The sequence below is a fragment of the Acromyrmex echinatior genome, chromosome 11 (genome assembly GCF_024713525.1).
Source record: "Acromyrmex echinatior isolate Ae372 chromosome 11, ASM2471352v2, whole genome shotgun sequence".
Taxonomy (NCBI): Eukaryota; Metazoa; Arthropoda; class Insecta; order Hymenoptera; family Formicidae; genus Acromyrmex; species Acromyrmex echinatior.
The window spans coordinates 12,807,131-12,824,155 of NC_141862.1; the positions used below are offsets into that span (position 1 = coordinate 12,807,131).

At 23.9% G+C, this 17,025-nt stretch overlaps 1 protein-coding gene across 4 annotated transcripts; it reads left to right on the forward strand.

Moving 5' to 3' along the window:
- Window positions 1-359: 359 nt before the first annotated feature.
- LOC105144238 (uncharacterized) lies at window positions 360-15,399 on the forward strand. 4 transcript variants are annotated; one of them, XR_015546728.1, is made up of 9 exons: window positions 365-835; window positions 1,470-1,609; window positions 3,144-3,235; window positions 4,882-4,976; window positions 7,508-9,290; window positions 9,372-9,433; window positions 9,550-9,719; window positions 10,074-11,297; window positions 12,682-15,399. XR_015546728.1 is itself a non-coding variant. In XM_087411381.1 (6 exons), exons 2-5 carry the CDS (start codon window positions 1,567-1,569, stop codon window positions 4,953-4,955), a joined length of 396 nt encoding a protein of 131 aa, XP_087267507.1. In that variant the 5' UTR covers window positions 368-835; window positions 1,457-1,566; the 3' UTR covers window positions 4,956-4,976; window positions 7,508-7,911. The 4 variants fall into 4 exon arrangements, 2 of the variants coding, with proteins under 2 accessions (XP_087267507.1, XP_087267506.1); XR_015546729.1 differs by lacking the exons at window positions 3,144-3,235; window positions 4,882-4,976 and having other exon boundaries at window positions 360-835; XM_087411381.1 differs by lacking the exons at window positions 9,372-9,433; window positions 9,550-9,719; window positions 10,074-11,297; window positions 12,682-15,399 and adding an exon at window positions 2,340-2,526 and having other exon boundaries at window positions 368-835; window positions 1,457-1,609; window positions 7,508-7,911.
- The last annotated feature ends 1,626 nt before the right edge of the window (window positions 15,400-17,025 follow it).

Consider the following 17,025-nt stretch of genomic DNA (forward strand, 5'->3'; position numbering starts at 1 on the left):
TAGCAGTAAACTTGTCTGTAAGGCAAATTTCAATCTGTTGAAATCGGTTATCTTACAGATAAGTTTATTGCTATTTCCGTTAGAGTACGTAGATCTAAAGCAATATCCTGATTGGCTCATCGGCTTAAGTTCATGTTTTAAGGTTACTGTTACAGAAATTTTGTCAGCAGCATCCTTAAAGTCTATGGCACATACAAAAACATAAGACGCAAACAGTAAGTAAATCATAACATTGGCTACTGACATTACGATTTCCACTGTAATTGGCCAATTCGCTTACAAGAACAGTACTTTTCATGTTCTAGACTTATTTTGTTTATATGCCAATTAGATTTTGTGAAGCTTTATAATGCTTGCTGCACACTGAACGCGATAAGCGATGAACGACAAGCAATATCCAATGAGAGCTCTTTTTTTACATTGTCACATGAGAAAAAACAGAGCTTTTATTGGATATCGCTTGTCACTCATTGCGTCCAGTGCAGCAGGCATAATGTCACATAACCACGATACTGTATCGTTCGTTATTAAGTTCGTTATTAAAGTATAAAATACGAGCAATATTTCTCTCATTGTACAACGACGAATTATTTATCTATTCCAACAGTAATATTTACATAATTTTGAGTTTACTTCTGATATGAGAAAGAGACCTTGCGAAGGAGCAGTGGAATACGATTCGTAAGCGTTTAAAGATTAACAGTTTTATATCACAACCAATGACATTTATCGGAATAAACAATTAGTATTGAGACAGTGACCGCTAAATGTGCGTCTTTTACGGATCGTAAATCGTCGTTGAATTGTCATATACAGAGGACGTAGACATATCCTAGTAAGTAGATAAAATCTTTACTCTTGTTGGTTATGCTTAGAAATTACAATTGTCTTGATTAGTGTAATTTTAAATCAGAATTATTTATTACGTTATAATTACATTATACACTCGAACCTCTATAAAAGTAACTTGTCAGAACCGATCGACCTCCGTAAAAGTAAATAAATGCACGTGCGCTACATATGTGCTCGATTATATGGGAGATTAGAACATGATTTTTACGGAAGTTAATTGTACAATCATAATTGTGTCTCCTTGATGACAAGCACAACCTTTAAATAATTAATATGTTCTGTTTAGAAACATAAATATTATCGTGAGAAATGTACAAAAAAGCTTCACTCTATCCTATATTTAAAGATGATTAAAAAGAACGAATGTCCAGATATTCGTACTATTTTTAGGCAGATTCATAATATTTTTATATCGAACATATGATTATCATTGTTAATTCAAAATTTAATTATGTTTAATTATAATCAATGCCTATATCTTATCTTATTATTTTAATACTTTCCCTCATAGTTCGTAATAAATTCTCATAATTCTGTTATTTTGAAGTTCATTTCTGTGTCACGTTTTGTTTCATTCTATAATTTTTAATATACAAAATGATAGTTATTAATTTCAGATTGATATAATACCATAATCAATTACGACCGAATAGATCAAGAAAGAAGTAATTAAGTTTCGTGTAGGAAGAAGTTGGACAGTATTTCATTATTATAATGACGCTATTACTTCGATACATTCTATTCGCTTCACTCTGCGGTAAGATAATCATTTCTAGATCGAGAATCTATAACTTATATCTGGAAATGTATTAAGAAGAATTATATATACACACATATATGCATGTGTGTATACAATGTCATAACTTAAAAAGTGCCCACAAACCATGTAATGCTATTCCTGATAAAAAACTAAGTCTAAACTTATAAACCATTTGCAATTTTCAATAGTTAATGAAATGTTAATATCAAAAGATTGTTGAATAAGCGGATAAAATTGATGCATACGACAAGTTTAAGATATTTTTCGATGTTCTTTATGAAATATTTTTTTTAGAGATGAATTCTTAACAATTTCTTGATCCTTTCGTACTTACGGAACATATATGTCTCATCTATGAAAAAAATTATAATTTTTAAACAAGTAATCCTATCGACTTTTACCTTGACTTATTTTAAAAAAGGTTCAAGTTACATGTAAAAAAATTGCATACTTTAAAACGTAATATTTTCAATAAAACATGATTATTTACTTTGCAAAAAATTAAATTTTTGGATAATAAATAACCGTACATTATGTCATATATTATGTTGAAAAATCGAACAAATCGAAAAATGAGTTAACAATATTTTAATGTATTTAAAAAATTGTATAATCAATCATAATATACTTTTGTTTCTAACATTATTAATTTCTTAATAATTATATATATATATATATATATATATATATATGTGTATGTATATATAAAATGTACGCATTTTTATAGATTTAATATTTGTCACAAGAGGAAATATTGCATCACGGAATAATAGTGATGATAAATATGTGTATGAAGATTTAGAAATTAATAGAGTAACAGAAATGAAGAAATTATTAAAAATTAATCTTATATTTGCTATATTAATCGGTGTTGTGATAGTTGGTTTTTTAATAAGATATTCTATTATATGTAGGTAAGTTCTATATATATATTGTATATATATATATATATATATATATATAATTTTATAAATTAAAATTTATAATTTAAATTTTATATATATATATATATATATATATATATATATAGATAACATAATCATGACTTAAAAAAATTTAAATTAATTTATAAAATTTATGAAAGATGTTTATAATTACACACATATATATCTAACTTATTAAAATAAAATAAAACATATAAACAAAAGAGAAATAATAGAATAATAATATTAATATAATAATATTATGTCACATAATTAAAGATTAGTTGTATAAAAAATGATATAATATTAATAATATAATATATAATATAATATAATATAATTATTCATCTTATGACATGTTCGGATTCTTACCCGGATACTCTCCGTTATGTCACGTTATCTTTGTTTATCTTTGTTATCTTGTTCGATAAATAACGAGAATAAAGTGATACCTGGGTGGCACTCGGATGGGAATCTGAACACAGTCTTAGTGTATTATTCTAGCAAATTGAAAATCATAATAACTTTTTTCAATTTAACATACTCGTGTTCAGTGATTTATTTATGTGTTATAAAATGATCCACATATCTATAAATTATCTTTTTAGGATTTGTCATTCTTTTGCAACACATACTCATACTATTCTTACAAACTTTTGGCAATACTGTTTCTATTTTCTTTCGTGTCAGAGATGTTCAGGTGAGGTTCTGGATGAATCTAATTATACAACTGTATTGTATTTAAGCCAAGAAACCGATGTGTGATTCTTATATAGTTATAAAATTGAAATTAACGATGTTAAGAAATACAATTTAAAGTTAGTCATATTATTATAATGATCTATAACTATTGTTACAAAGACACAATTATAACGATGCAATATGAGGATACAGCAAATTAAATTGTGTAAAAAAATTTTACATTTTTGTACAAGTTATTATTGAATGTATGTAACTTGTACATAAATATATTTTGTGTTTTAAATTCAGCATATATACTCTATGGCATATATTATACTTTGCATATATATACTTTGGACACGCTAACCATGCGTTAGGACAAATCTTTACTTGAATAATACATATTAATCAATACATGTACGTACATTATGACTATTTCGTGTGTAACTATTACTGTGTAACGATTACTTGTGTAACATATTTTCATCAAAATACATATATTCTGATTGCTTTATGTGTAACAGATTATACCGTATAAATGTAAATATAATTCTTAACAAATTTCATAAAACATTTGTTTATTATAAAAGCGCCTTTGATTAAGAATACGAATTAACGTTACACAATTAATTAGTAATATAAAAGTAATCATTATAAAGAAATATAATATGAAATGCTATATTGATAGTATACACAGAAAAATATCATTCTATTGCTAAGAAAAGTGATTATTCAATTTATTTTTTCCCTTTCAAGTAACAATTATCTTTAAGATTCACAGATGCTTCTATAATTAATTGCACACAAATCTTGTCATAAACTTTTCTCAAAAACGAAATTATATAATAAATAGTTTTAAAAATTCTGATTTTAATCACAAAAAAGTAACAGGTCAATGGCCATTCTGGAAAGATATTTACGTGCATAAACTTGCATATAAAAAAACCTCAAAAAGTAAACATAATCTCATCTTGTTTTCATTCAATGAAGATGCAGCTCTTGATTTATTATCGCAAAACAAAAAAAAATGCCTATTACGGTCGCAACTGTTCATTGCTTTAAATAATTCAAACTTGAATTATTAGTATATACTATGTATGCATAACTTGCATACACACTATATTGTAATTTTTTCGAACTGCACGCCGAATTGTTTTTCCGGACTATAAACGCAATTAAAATTACTCTAGTAATTGCGAATTAAATTGACAAGAAATTTAATAATTTACTATCATCAAAAGCATCATATTATAAAGATGTTAATATGTTGAAACTGTTAATAAATTTGTTGCGAAAATATTATCTCGGCCAGGACTTGGATTCGGATCTCTTGTATTCCGTACGAACATTCTAAGCCATTAGACTTCTGAAGCCTTTTAATTGCGTTTATACGAGTAATCCGAAAAAATAATTCAGCGCGCAATTCTAAAAGACTACAATATAGTATATATGCAAATACATATATAGTGTATATTAGTAATTCAAGATTGAATTATTTAAAGCAATGAATATCCAGCTTCGACCGCAATAGGCATTTTTCTAATATTGATTGTGTTTCTCATATATGCAGTCTAAAATAAAGATTCTTAAGATGTTTACTATCGTATGTTTCATACTATTTCACTAAGTATACACGTAGTTTTAATATTTATCCGAATTATGCAGATGTTTGTAATTTTGAGTGGACCCTGTCATCCCAAATTTTTGGCACTTTACTAAAGAACCACGAGTATACATGACAAAATTAACCATTATGATAGGTAATAAAAATATCTTTTTTAAATTCTTTTTAATTACATGCTCTCTCTCTCTCTCTCTCTCTCTCTCTTTCAAAATTCAAATTAAAAAGATAGATGCAAGCTACTGAAAGAGAATTACTCCTATAGAAATTTAGATTCCTATATATAAAATGTGAAGCAATGATACAATTTGCAAGCGCTAGAAGTAAATTTCAGATTGTAACATAGAGAGCGAGAGGGGGGGGGGGAGGAAGAGGGAGGAAGGGGGGGGGAGAGAAAACCAGCCAATAATGTTTATACGAATAACCCAACTATGACAAAGAGCTAGATGCTTGTCTTGTAGACCGTTAATTGCTGTTGATTTGTTGTCATATATAGGACACATAAAGACGCATATCATCTGTAGTAAGAAAATAGAATTTTAATCGTTATCAGTTAAGTTTAGAGAACATGTTAATTTAAACCAAACGTAATTACATTTAATTATGTTCCAGTTTATATTTTATCTTATTATTTTAACACTTTCTCTCATAGTTTGTAATAAATAATTCTCCCAATAGCATTTGATTTCCTTTAAAGTTTATTTCTGTTAATGTCTTGTTTTATTTTATTATTTCAAAATAATTATATTATTAATTTCAGACAAATGATATAATACCATATAGATTACAATTGAATAAATCAACAAGAGAATAATTTTGTTAAAGTACATTTTGTAAAGAAGTTAAATAATAATTTATATTATAATGACACAATTAGTACAAAGCATACTACTTATAAATTTATTCTGTGGTAAGGTAATCTATACAGATAGAAATGTTTTTAATATATGGAAGAATTGTATATACAGAGTGTCATATTTTAACTTTTATATCGAAATATCATGGAAAATATAAAAAATGGAAAAATGCTTCAGATAAAAGTTGTGTAAAGGAGTCAAATAATAGTAAAATCAGTTTTCGAAAAAATCAATTTTTCGAAGTCACATAAAGATCACTAAGTTTTTTTAAATAAAATTGTATATATTTTTTTTAAATGAGTTCTTTATAATTATTGTATATATATATATATATATATATAAATATATATATATATATAAAAGTGTTAAAGTAAAGATATCGAAATATCTGTATATGAATTATTTTATATTCCATTTTGGCACATATTGGCATAAAATATAAAAAGCGGAATAATTACAGGAATTATATTATATTTTAAAAAATTACACAATTCTATTTTATTATAAAAAATAATGATGTAACTTTAATGATAAAAAATTAATTTTTTCAAAATTTGATTTGATTATTATTTGTCCCCTTTCCGACCATACAACTTTTGTCTAAACATTTTTCCATATCTTTTATACATATTCTTTGAGATATTTCGATATCAAAATGAAAATGGAACATCCTATATACTTATAATTTCTTGTATTGTTCATTATTCTTTTAAACATAGAATTTAAATACAGAATTTAAATAACGAAAAATAAGACTGATTCTTTTGCAATAAATAGAAACATAATTAGTTAATATACACATATATACATAGGAAATATAATGCAACAAGAAATGCAATGTATCTAATAAATTTATTATAAAATGTGACTGCATAAAAATAAATGAAAAGAGTAATACATTTAAAATGCAAAATTAAGCTAAAATCCATTTTCGCCGGATATAAGAATTCTCTTATTTAATTAGATTTATTCTCAACAGTTCAAATTCATATAATTATATTGTTTATCATACATCTCCTTATGACATTCGCTTACTAGTTATTGATAATTGTGACAAATATTGTCTTGATGATCGAATTGATCGATGTGCGTCCCGGAAAGTCAGAAATTTCAGGCTCAAACTCTAGCAGAGGCAATACAATTATTTGTAGATTTAAGATTTAATCATTAATATCTAATTATTAATATTCTTATAAAAATTATATTAGCATCAAAAATTATTAAACTGCTTGTCAATTTTAATAAACGATATTATTACTCATTCGGTTTTTTGCTCACAGTTGCATGATTCAAGACTGAAAAAGATTTCGGTGCATAGCTTGTAATATACAGATATGTATATAAGTTCACACAGAAATTTAAACATTAAAATCTGCTTTGATCGAATATAGAAATTCTTTCATGTAATAAGACTTATTTTCATCAGTTTAAGTTTACATTATTTGTAAAATTATATCACATATAAATAATTATGTAAAATATGCCAAATGCTAAAAATAGAAAAATGTATAAATCAAAATATTTCTTCAACATTCTAATTACATAAAACAATCCAGTGAATTACACACTAAAGTACATACTAAATTATTTTCTAAATTTAATTTAACATAAAAATTGAAAAAATATATTAATGACAAATTTTTATTACTAATAATACTGATAAGATAATTTAATTTATTAATAAATCGTATACTCATTTATAATAAACTTTTGTTTCTAACATTATTAATTCTTTAATATAATAAATATTAACTATTAACAATACTAATCTATTATTAATATAATCATTTATCAAATATAAATTTTTTTCTAGGTATTATAACAGGAAATGTTATATCAAGGTTACAGAGTAATCATACCATGTATATGGACGATGAATATAAACCCCAAAAATCAGAAAATTCAACGAGTCCAACACCATCAACAACAACAAAAGTGTTTATTGAAATTGTAAAGCATATTGGTTATTTTTTTGCAATATGCATTATACTCATAGCAACATCATATAGTTTACAGTATTTAATTAATAATTGGTAAGTCTTTAAGTCAAACTACTAATTCAATATATAGTATATATCCATAAATTTATCACTAATTAAATTATATATGTAATAGCTTTATGATTACACACACACACACACACACACACACACACACACACACACACACACACACACACACACACACACAAAATTTATTAAAATAAAATAAAAACGTAAACAAAATTATAAAATGATAATATAGAAGTATTAAGTATTCTGTTATCATATCGTGTTTTTAATATAATTAAAGTTTTTTTGCATAAAAATACCAACAGATAATATTAATAATAGTAAGTATATTGTATTATTCTAGTAAATTGTGAAATCATTAGTATTTCTTCTTAATTTCTTCAATTCTTTCTTTTCAATTTAACATGTTTATATTCAGTAATTTATTTATGGTGTTACAAAATGATTCATGTATACTTGTATGTATAAATTATCTTTTTAGGAATACTATTATAATATGCATTCGTGCTTTTCCTAGAAACTTGTGGCTACGCTTGTGGCGTCTTTCTTTTTACTAGTTTTCATAGACGTGCAGAAAATTAGGAGGCGCCTAGGAGTGAACTGTACTATACAATTCAAGACAAAGGAAATTACTTTTCGCACTTAATCTTAATACTTACATTTAATATAAAACTAAATTAAGCACTCTTTAGACGATCTAAAATTCGCGATCAAATTCAAGACAAAATAATACTTTTAATTATTTTTATGTGTCGCATACTCAAAATATAGACGTGTATACTGACATTTGTTTATGTGTAAATTTGACTTCTTCAAAATGTTTTCTATGCTATTTTTGTATTTTTTGAGAAGAACCATGTGTTAGAAATGTTGATGTGTATTTTAATAAATAGATATAATTATTTATTAAAATAATAATAAATAATAATTACATTTTAATTAATACATGTGCATTTCTGACTTTAAATAAAGATAGCTTATATAAAATATTTTCATTAATACGTGTATTCTTATATTAATTATTTACTTATATATATATTATAAGTATCTTATATATGTATAACAGATTATACGATACAAATATAATATGTATATATAATTATTAGCAAATTTAATAAAGCTTCATTTCTTTATAATTAAAACGCCTTTGAGTGAAAATGAGTTATCATTGAATTAATTAGCGATAAAATATAACCATGTTAATGAAAAATAAAATGCGTATATGTTGTGATATGATTTATAACATTATCATATATATTTTGAATGTAAGGATGTTCAATCCAAAATCAATTTTTTAGAAAATTGATTCTTTTTCGATATTCGATTTTTTAGATCAATTCTTAAGCTCTGATTAAATCAACAAATTCTTAAGAGAACATAATATGCTGAATAGATTGATGAATAGAATTCATCAAACAAAAATCTGTTGGTATTAAAAAAATTCTATCCGAAAAGATATACAAGCTGTTGTAAAAAAGAACTACTCCTAAAATATATTAGATTTCTATAAAATAATGTGAAATAACAATAGTATCTACAAATCCTTGGGAAAAATTTCTTTCAATGAAGTTAAAGTTTTTAAAAGTAATTAAGAGTTTACTTAAATTTTTTGAAATGATTTAAAGTGTGTAAAAAATTAAGCCAAAATAATTAAAAATTTTAAAGTTTTTCAAGGATGACTTCAATATAATCGGCACAGAGTGTTAGTTTCTTTCAATTGTTCTTAAGTAAGTTTTAAAATTACTTTAAAAAAAAATGCAGTGTTCAAATTTACCTTTATTTCTTAGATTTTCTCTATAGTAAATTTTCAGTATTCTAAAATAATTTTTTAAATTTTCTAAAGTAAATTTTCCCAAGAGAATACCCAGAGACAAATGTGATTTGACTGAGAACGAATAGCATGTATGCAAATAAACAAACTAACAAAAAGAACTAGAGGACCATTTCCTACAGACCGTCAATTGTTGCTGATCTGTTGTCATATATAGAACATAAAGACGAATATTCTTTGTGGTATGAAAATTATATAATCTTTGTTCATATATCAATTATACTTAAAGATCATAACTGTCATCTCAAATATTATACAATACTTAAGAATTATGTATATAGTATGTATATATGCATATATATATATATATATATATATTACAATATATTATTAATTATTTTAACTAATATTGATTATAATAAGATATCACATTATAATATCTTCTTTAGAAATTTATTAACAAAACAACCAGTTGTTAGGTATCTTTCACGACATTTCACAATTTCTTATTCTTTATCGTTAAATAATATAATAATATACATGAACATTTCAATTTTTCAACATAATTATTATCATTTTTTTTTTGTAATTTTCAGAGTAACGTTATGCTTTGAACAAACAAAGAATACTCACTATTTATAAGACTCATTATAATTATGTATCAAACATCGCTTAATACTGGTAAATTAAATTAAAAAATAATTATGTTGCATTATATTCCATTATACTTTATCTTGTCATTATCTTGTTACATCTTTCTCTTGTAACAAATACCTTTTAATCCCGTTTGACTTTCTTTGAAATTTACTTCTATAACATTTCTTTCTTTCAACGTTCAAAATAATTGTGTTGTTAATTTCAGACAATTGATATAACATTATAAAAGATTGCGATTGAAAGAATCGAGCAAAAATAATTTCGTTGAATTACGTTTTGTAAAGAAGTTGGACATACAATAACATAGATTATAATGACGCAATCATTACGAAACATTCTATTTGCGAATTTACTCTACGGTAAGATATATATAATCCAGGTTTCTAGAAATATATTAACTATATGTGTGTGTGTAAAATTTCGTATTGTTAATTATTCCTTCAATCACAGAATTTAAATATAAAAAAAATGAATCTTTTTCAAATAAAAATAATATATGCACACAAAGAATAAAACACGACAAAATGTATAATGTAACAAATTTATTTTAATGTATTTAAAATAAAGAAAATTTATTAAACAAGAAGTATTTAAAATTATATTAAATATTCATTGTACAAATCATTGTACAAAAACATGCCAAGAAACGCAGAAAAATATATAAATAAAGTTATATGTTATTACAATTCAAACATATATAACAAACCAGTAAATTTACATTTTATTATATTTGTTACAATCAATTTAACCTAAAAATTGATAAGAACTCAATATATTAACAATAAACTTTTATTAATAATAATATTGGTTTAACAATAATTTAATTTTCTAACAAAATCAATTCATTCATAATAAAAAAAATTTGGAATATTACTAATTCTTTAATATAAATATAAAATACTAATAAATTTAATTTAATATTAGTTGATATAATTATCTAACAAAAATATTTTTCTAGATATTGTAAAAGGAAATTATATACCATTATTACGAAATAATAATGATGTTGAACATGAATATGAGTACAAAGGATTAAAAAATACAATTCTAACAAACCATTTCTTTCAAATATTCATTCAAATTGTATATGTAATTGCTTTTATCCCTTTTATTATAGCATTTATATTTTGTATGACAATAATATATATACGGTTATCTAATTGGTAAGTCAAATTGTCTGAATATATATATATATTCATATAACACACACACACACACACACACACACACACACACACACACACACACACACACACACAGTGTCTGGAAATAATCGCCAAATATTTCATGGGCAGGTAGAGAAGACTAAACTGAGTCGAAAAGTCCTTTACTACCATTTTACAATTTTCGCAAAAGCTGCAAGAGATAAAAATCATTTATTTTCTTCTCAGTTAAAGTTCTAAGAATTTTTTCAGAATTTTTTATCAATTTTTTAGTACTGCATTTTCTTTTTTTTTTACTAACATGAGAAAATAGGATATTAAAAAATTCTGAAAAAATTCTGAAAAAATTCTCAGAACTTTGTGAGAAGAAAATAAATGATTTTTGTCTCTTGCAGCTTTTCTACAAAGTTGATAGCATTTGAGTAAAAAATTATTCAAGACCAATATTTGGTCATTTTTAGTAATTAATATCTTGTTAACTATTGTGAAAATTGCAAAATGGTAAAGGACTTTTCGACTCAGTTTTCCTCTCTACTTGCCCATGAAATATTTGGCGATTATTTCCAGACACCCTGTATATATAGTAGAAATATTATTGAATAATCTCAAAATTAAATAATTAATTAATTTATACGATTACAATAGATTTATACACACATATATATATATATATATATGTATATATATATATATATATATATATATATATATATATATATACATATATATATTTCCAGTTCATTAAAATAAAACTAAAAAACATAAATAAAAAGAAGAGTATTAATAATATTGGATTGGTCAAAAAATAAATGTTCCTTTTTAATTGACACACAAGTAACAGAAGTGAGCAATAAAAAATCGTAGGAACAAAAACAACGATTTTGTAGAAAAAACGTCAAGCTTTCACGACAAATAGTTGAAAATCTTTAAATTCTTTTTTGGGTATGTGACAAACCCACAAATTGAGAAGAAAATTTCCTATTTTTTTAGTTTGTAGTTTTCTATATGTAAAAATTACCAAACTCATAGAAACTTAAAAAATATAACTTTTAGTAAAAAAATAGTAACTTTTCGAAAGTTAAGATTTCAAGTTTTAAAACTGTTTTTTAGCTTAAATTACAATCATTTTTAATGAAAATGTACATACAAATTTGCTAAAAAAATGACATTATTTTTCGATCAAATATTAATCCTTTATCATTTGCTTCAACTAAAATTAAAACTTCTTTTTGTACAAAAAATATAAAATAACATTCATACATCTTACTATATTATTTTAAATTATAACAAAATTATTAGCAGATTCTTCTTTTTAAAATGTTCAGTTAATTATTTATTCACATGTTACAAGATGGCCCCTAAATATGTATAAATTGCCTTTTAGGCGTATTTTTATTCTACAACGTATCCGTACTATTCTTAGAAATATTTGGCAACATTACGTCGAGTATCTTTTTCATTTTTGGAGACGTTCAGAGACTATTGAGCTCAGAGAAATAAATAATCAAAATGAATCATAACATATCAATACAATTCAAGAGAAGAGATTATTTATAATTGTTTTAATAAACGATTATAATATAAGTTATAAAACTGAATTTATCGATGTTAAAAAACATAATTTAAACTACTATTCATATTACAATATAAAATTAAAATTGTAACGATGTTAAGAAATATAAATTAAACTGCTATTCATATTATTAGAATAATAAATACTAACAATATGATAATGTAACATATTAAATTGTGTTCATGAGTATATTTTTGTACAAATTATATTATTAAATACATATAACTTGTACATAAATATTCCACACTTTACACGCTTTAAATTCAGTATATGTTTTGACGAGCTAACGATGTGCATTACAATTGACTTTATTTACTTAAATAATACATTTTAATCAACGCATGTATATTAACTGCATCGTATGTAATTTTATTTATCAATATGGTACATTCTAATTTGTTTATAACGATACAAATAAATAAATATAATTATCAACAAATTTCACAAAAATTCATTTTTATGTTCTAAAACCCGCCTTTTATTAAGATAGTGAATTAATATCACAGGATTAATTATTGATAATTACATTAAAGAAAAATAATATATGCATAAATTATTGTAACATATACATATGTACCGTAGGAATGCGTTATGCCTAACTTGACTATGCGGATGTATATTTATTAATTTTATTATACAGGGTGTTTGAAAAATAATGATAAATCTTTCGCATAGGAGCAGGATGGACTAAACTGAGAAGAAAAGTCTCTACGATTTTGCAATTTTCACACTAGTTAACAAGATATTAATTGCTAAAAATTGCCGAAAATTGATCTTCAATAATTTTTTACTCAAATACTATCAATTTTACGGAAAAACTGCAGACAAAAATTATTTATTTTCTTCTCATAAAGCTCTAAGAATTTTTTTAGAATTTTTTAATACCGTATTTTCTCATGTTATTAACAATAAGAAAATGCAGTACTAAAAAGTTGATAAAAAATTCTAGAGTTCTATGAGAAGAAAATAAATAATTTTCGTCTCTTGCAACTTTCATCTTTTTCTGTAAAGTTGATAGTATTTGAGTAAAAAATTATTGAAGAATTTTCACCAATTTTCGGCAATTTTAAGGAATTAATATCTTGTTAACTATTGTGAAAATTGCGAAATAGTAGACTTTTCTTCTCAATTTAATCCATTCTACTCATATGCAAAAGATTTATCATTATTTTTCAAACACTCTGAATCGACTAAGCAAAGTGCAGTTGAAAAGCACACATTAAAATTAAAGAAATAAATTAAAAATTACATTGAAAAAAATTAAAACATATGATCTAGTTACCTATTATATTAGGTAACTAAAGATATCTTAATACATTTTTCGAGATATAATAAGAAATAATGATACAAGCAATCCCTCTACAAATACCTAGAAATATCTAGAAATAGAGAATTTTGTGCGAGATTGTGACCGTCTCTTTCAGATTGTTAATTGTAACTGATCTATTGTCACGTACGGAAATCATTAAAAAAATCCTAAAAGTAAGAAAATAGAATCGTGTTATTTCTATTATATTTAAATTCCATTATATTTAAAAATCACAATATGTCAATCTTGTAAAATGCTTATTAGCATCAATATTATTAAATTATTTATCAATTTAATATGTGATATTACTTCTGTCCATGATTATATTCCAAAACTGAAAAAAATTTCGGCGCGCGGTTTATACATAGAATTGGATGTGTACATAAATTTACATCAAAATATTTAAGCTAAGATCCGCAAAGACCAAAAGTAGGATTACTCCTACTTATTAATTAGATTTATTTTGATCTCACATCATAATGATTTTCGATTCGACTACTATTATATTAATTGAGAATTACATATATTATAATATTATAAGTATGTTACATACATGTGTATGCATCCTATAATCATTTTTAACATTTGATTCCACGTTGATTGCTAGAAACTGTCAACATTTATACTAGAAATTTCAACAAAATAATCTGTTTTCTCGTAACGTTCCAAATCTTTGACTTTGTGAAGTAATAATGAACTATATAAATATCCCGATTTCCCTAAGCAATTATGACCTATTATATTCTTTGTATAATTCTCAGAAAAGTAAATAATTCGCTAAATAATAACAAATGCCCACATTTAATGATTTCATAGTATTTAGATCAGTTAACGCTATTAATTCGAATCAAAACATAATTATATTTAATTATAATCGATTTATATATCTTATCTTGTTACTTTAACATTTTCTCTCATAGTTTGTAATAAACAATTCTCACAATTCCGTTTCTTTTGAAATTAATTTCTATATTACGATTTGTTTTATTCTATTATTTTAACATTCAAAATAATAATACTATTAATTTTAGAATACTGATATAATGCCATAATTGATTGCAAAACCAAGTCAAACATCATCAAATAAACCAAGAAAAAAGTAATTTATTTTAATTAAATTAATAAAATACAGAAAGAAATTGAACAGTGTTTCATTATTATGATGACGCAATTATTTCGAATTGTTCTATTTACTTTACTCTGCGGTAAGATAATTCATCCTAGATAGATATGCGTGTAGTTTTCCGTAATAATTATTTTTTAATTATTTTTTAATTATAAAATTCAAACGTAAAGAAGAATAATTCTGTTTTTTAAATAAATAAAATTAATTAGCTAATATATGTACATAAAAATTATAATGCAATAAGAAATGTATCAAATTTGAAAATATAATTGCATAAAATTTAAAGAGAAGAATAATATATTCAAAATGTAAATTATATTACAATTGTGTAAAATATGCCAAGAGACGTAAAAATATGTGTAAATGAAGTTATACATATCGTCACAATTTTAATGTATGTAATAATAAACGGATATGTGAAATTAGCACCCCAACTATAGTACTCAGGAGTTCTGATTAGAGTTCCCGTTTTCTTTTGCCGAGACAAAGAGTTCTACATAATTTATAACAAGAGTTCCGCTTAATAATTATTTTTAAATAATTTTTAAAAAATGGGGTGCTAACTTCTCATCGAAAATCGAGATCGAATAGTTCTGAGTGGCTCAATAGCTTCATTTCGTGAATACTTAAAGTTCCTGATGCATAAAAAAAAATTTTGAAAAATAAAAAATTAAAAATTTTTGAAAAATCAATTTTTAGATACAATAGTTCTGATTAGAGTTCCTGCTTCCTTTTAACGAGATTTTTCCAAAAAATTTTTAAAAAATTATTTAAAAATTTTTATTAAATGAATCTTGCATTAAAAAATATAGAGAACTCTTCGTCTCGTTAAAAGGAAGCAGGAACTCTAATCAGAACTATTGTATCTAAAAATTGATTTTTTAAAAATTTTTAATTTTTTTTTTATTTTTCAAAATTTTTTTTTATGCTTCAGGAACTCTAGGTATTCACGAAATGAAGCTATTGAGCCACTCAGAACTATTCGATCTCGATTAAGATGAGAAGTTAGCACCCCATTTTTTAAAAATTATTTAAAAATAATTATTAAGCGGAACTTCTGTTATAAATTATATAGAACTCTTTGTCTCGTCAAAAGGAAACGAGAACTCTAATCAGAACTCTTAGTAGAGTAACATAGTTGGGGTGCTAACTTCACATCCATAAAATAAACAGTAAATTGTTATTTTAATTTATTTTCTACAATTATAATTTAACATAGAAATATACGAAAAATTAATATAATAAACTTTATTATCAATAATTTTAGTTTAACGATAATTTAATTCATTAACAAACCTAATTCATAATAAATTTTCATTTCTAATATTAGTAATTCCTTAATAATAAATATTAATTATTAATAAAATTAAACTAATACTACTTAAGATAATTATTTAATAATTATAAATATTTTTCTAGATATTATAAAAGGAAATGTTACACTAATATTACAAAATAATAGTGATGTTAAGTATGAAAAATTAAAAAATTTAACGATTCTATCAGACGAGTCAAAATTAATAAATAAAATTTTGATCATGATGAGCACTTCCGTCGTTGTTATGCCAATCTCGTGTAATTAAATTATTTAATAATAGTAATTTAATAATAGTAATGATTTCAAGTGTTTGGTAAGTCCAATTATCTGAATATAACATTTATAATTATATGTATATACATATATATGTATATATGTATATAGAAGACGTATAAAAGAATC

Excerpts from the sequence above, each read along its gene's own strand:
- LOC105144238 (XM_087411381.1), top strand. The coding sequence starts at position 1,567 with ATGACGCTATTACTTCGATACATTCTATTCGCTTCACTCTGCG. Across the intron at positions 1,610-2,339 it reads TCTATTCGCTTCACTCTGCG|ATTTAATATTTGTCACAAGA; the intron begins GTAAGATAATCA and ends GCATTTTTATAG. Across the intron at positions 2,527-3,143 it reads AGATATTCTATTATATGTAG|GATTTGTCATTCTTTTGCAA; the intron begins GTAAGTTCTATA and ends TTATCTTTTTAG.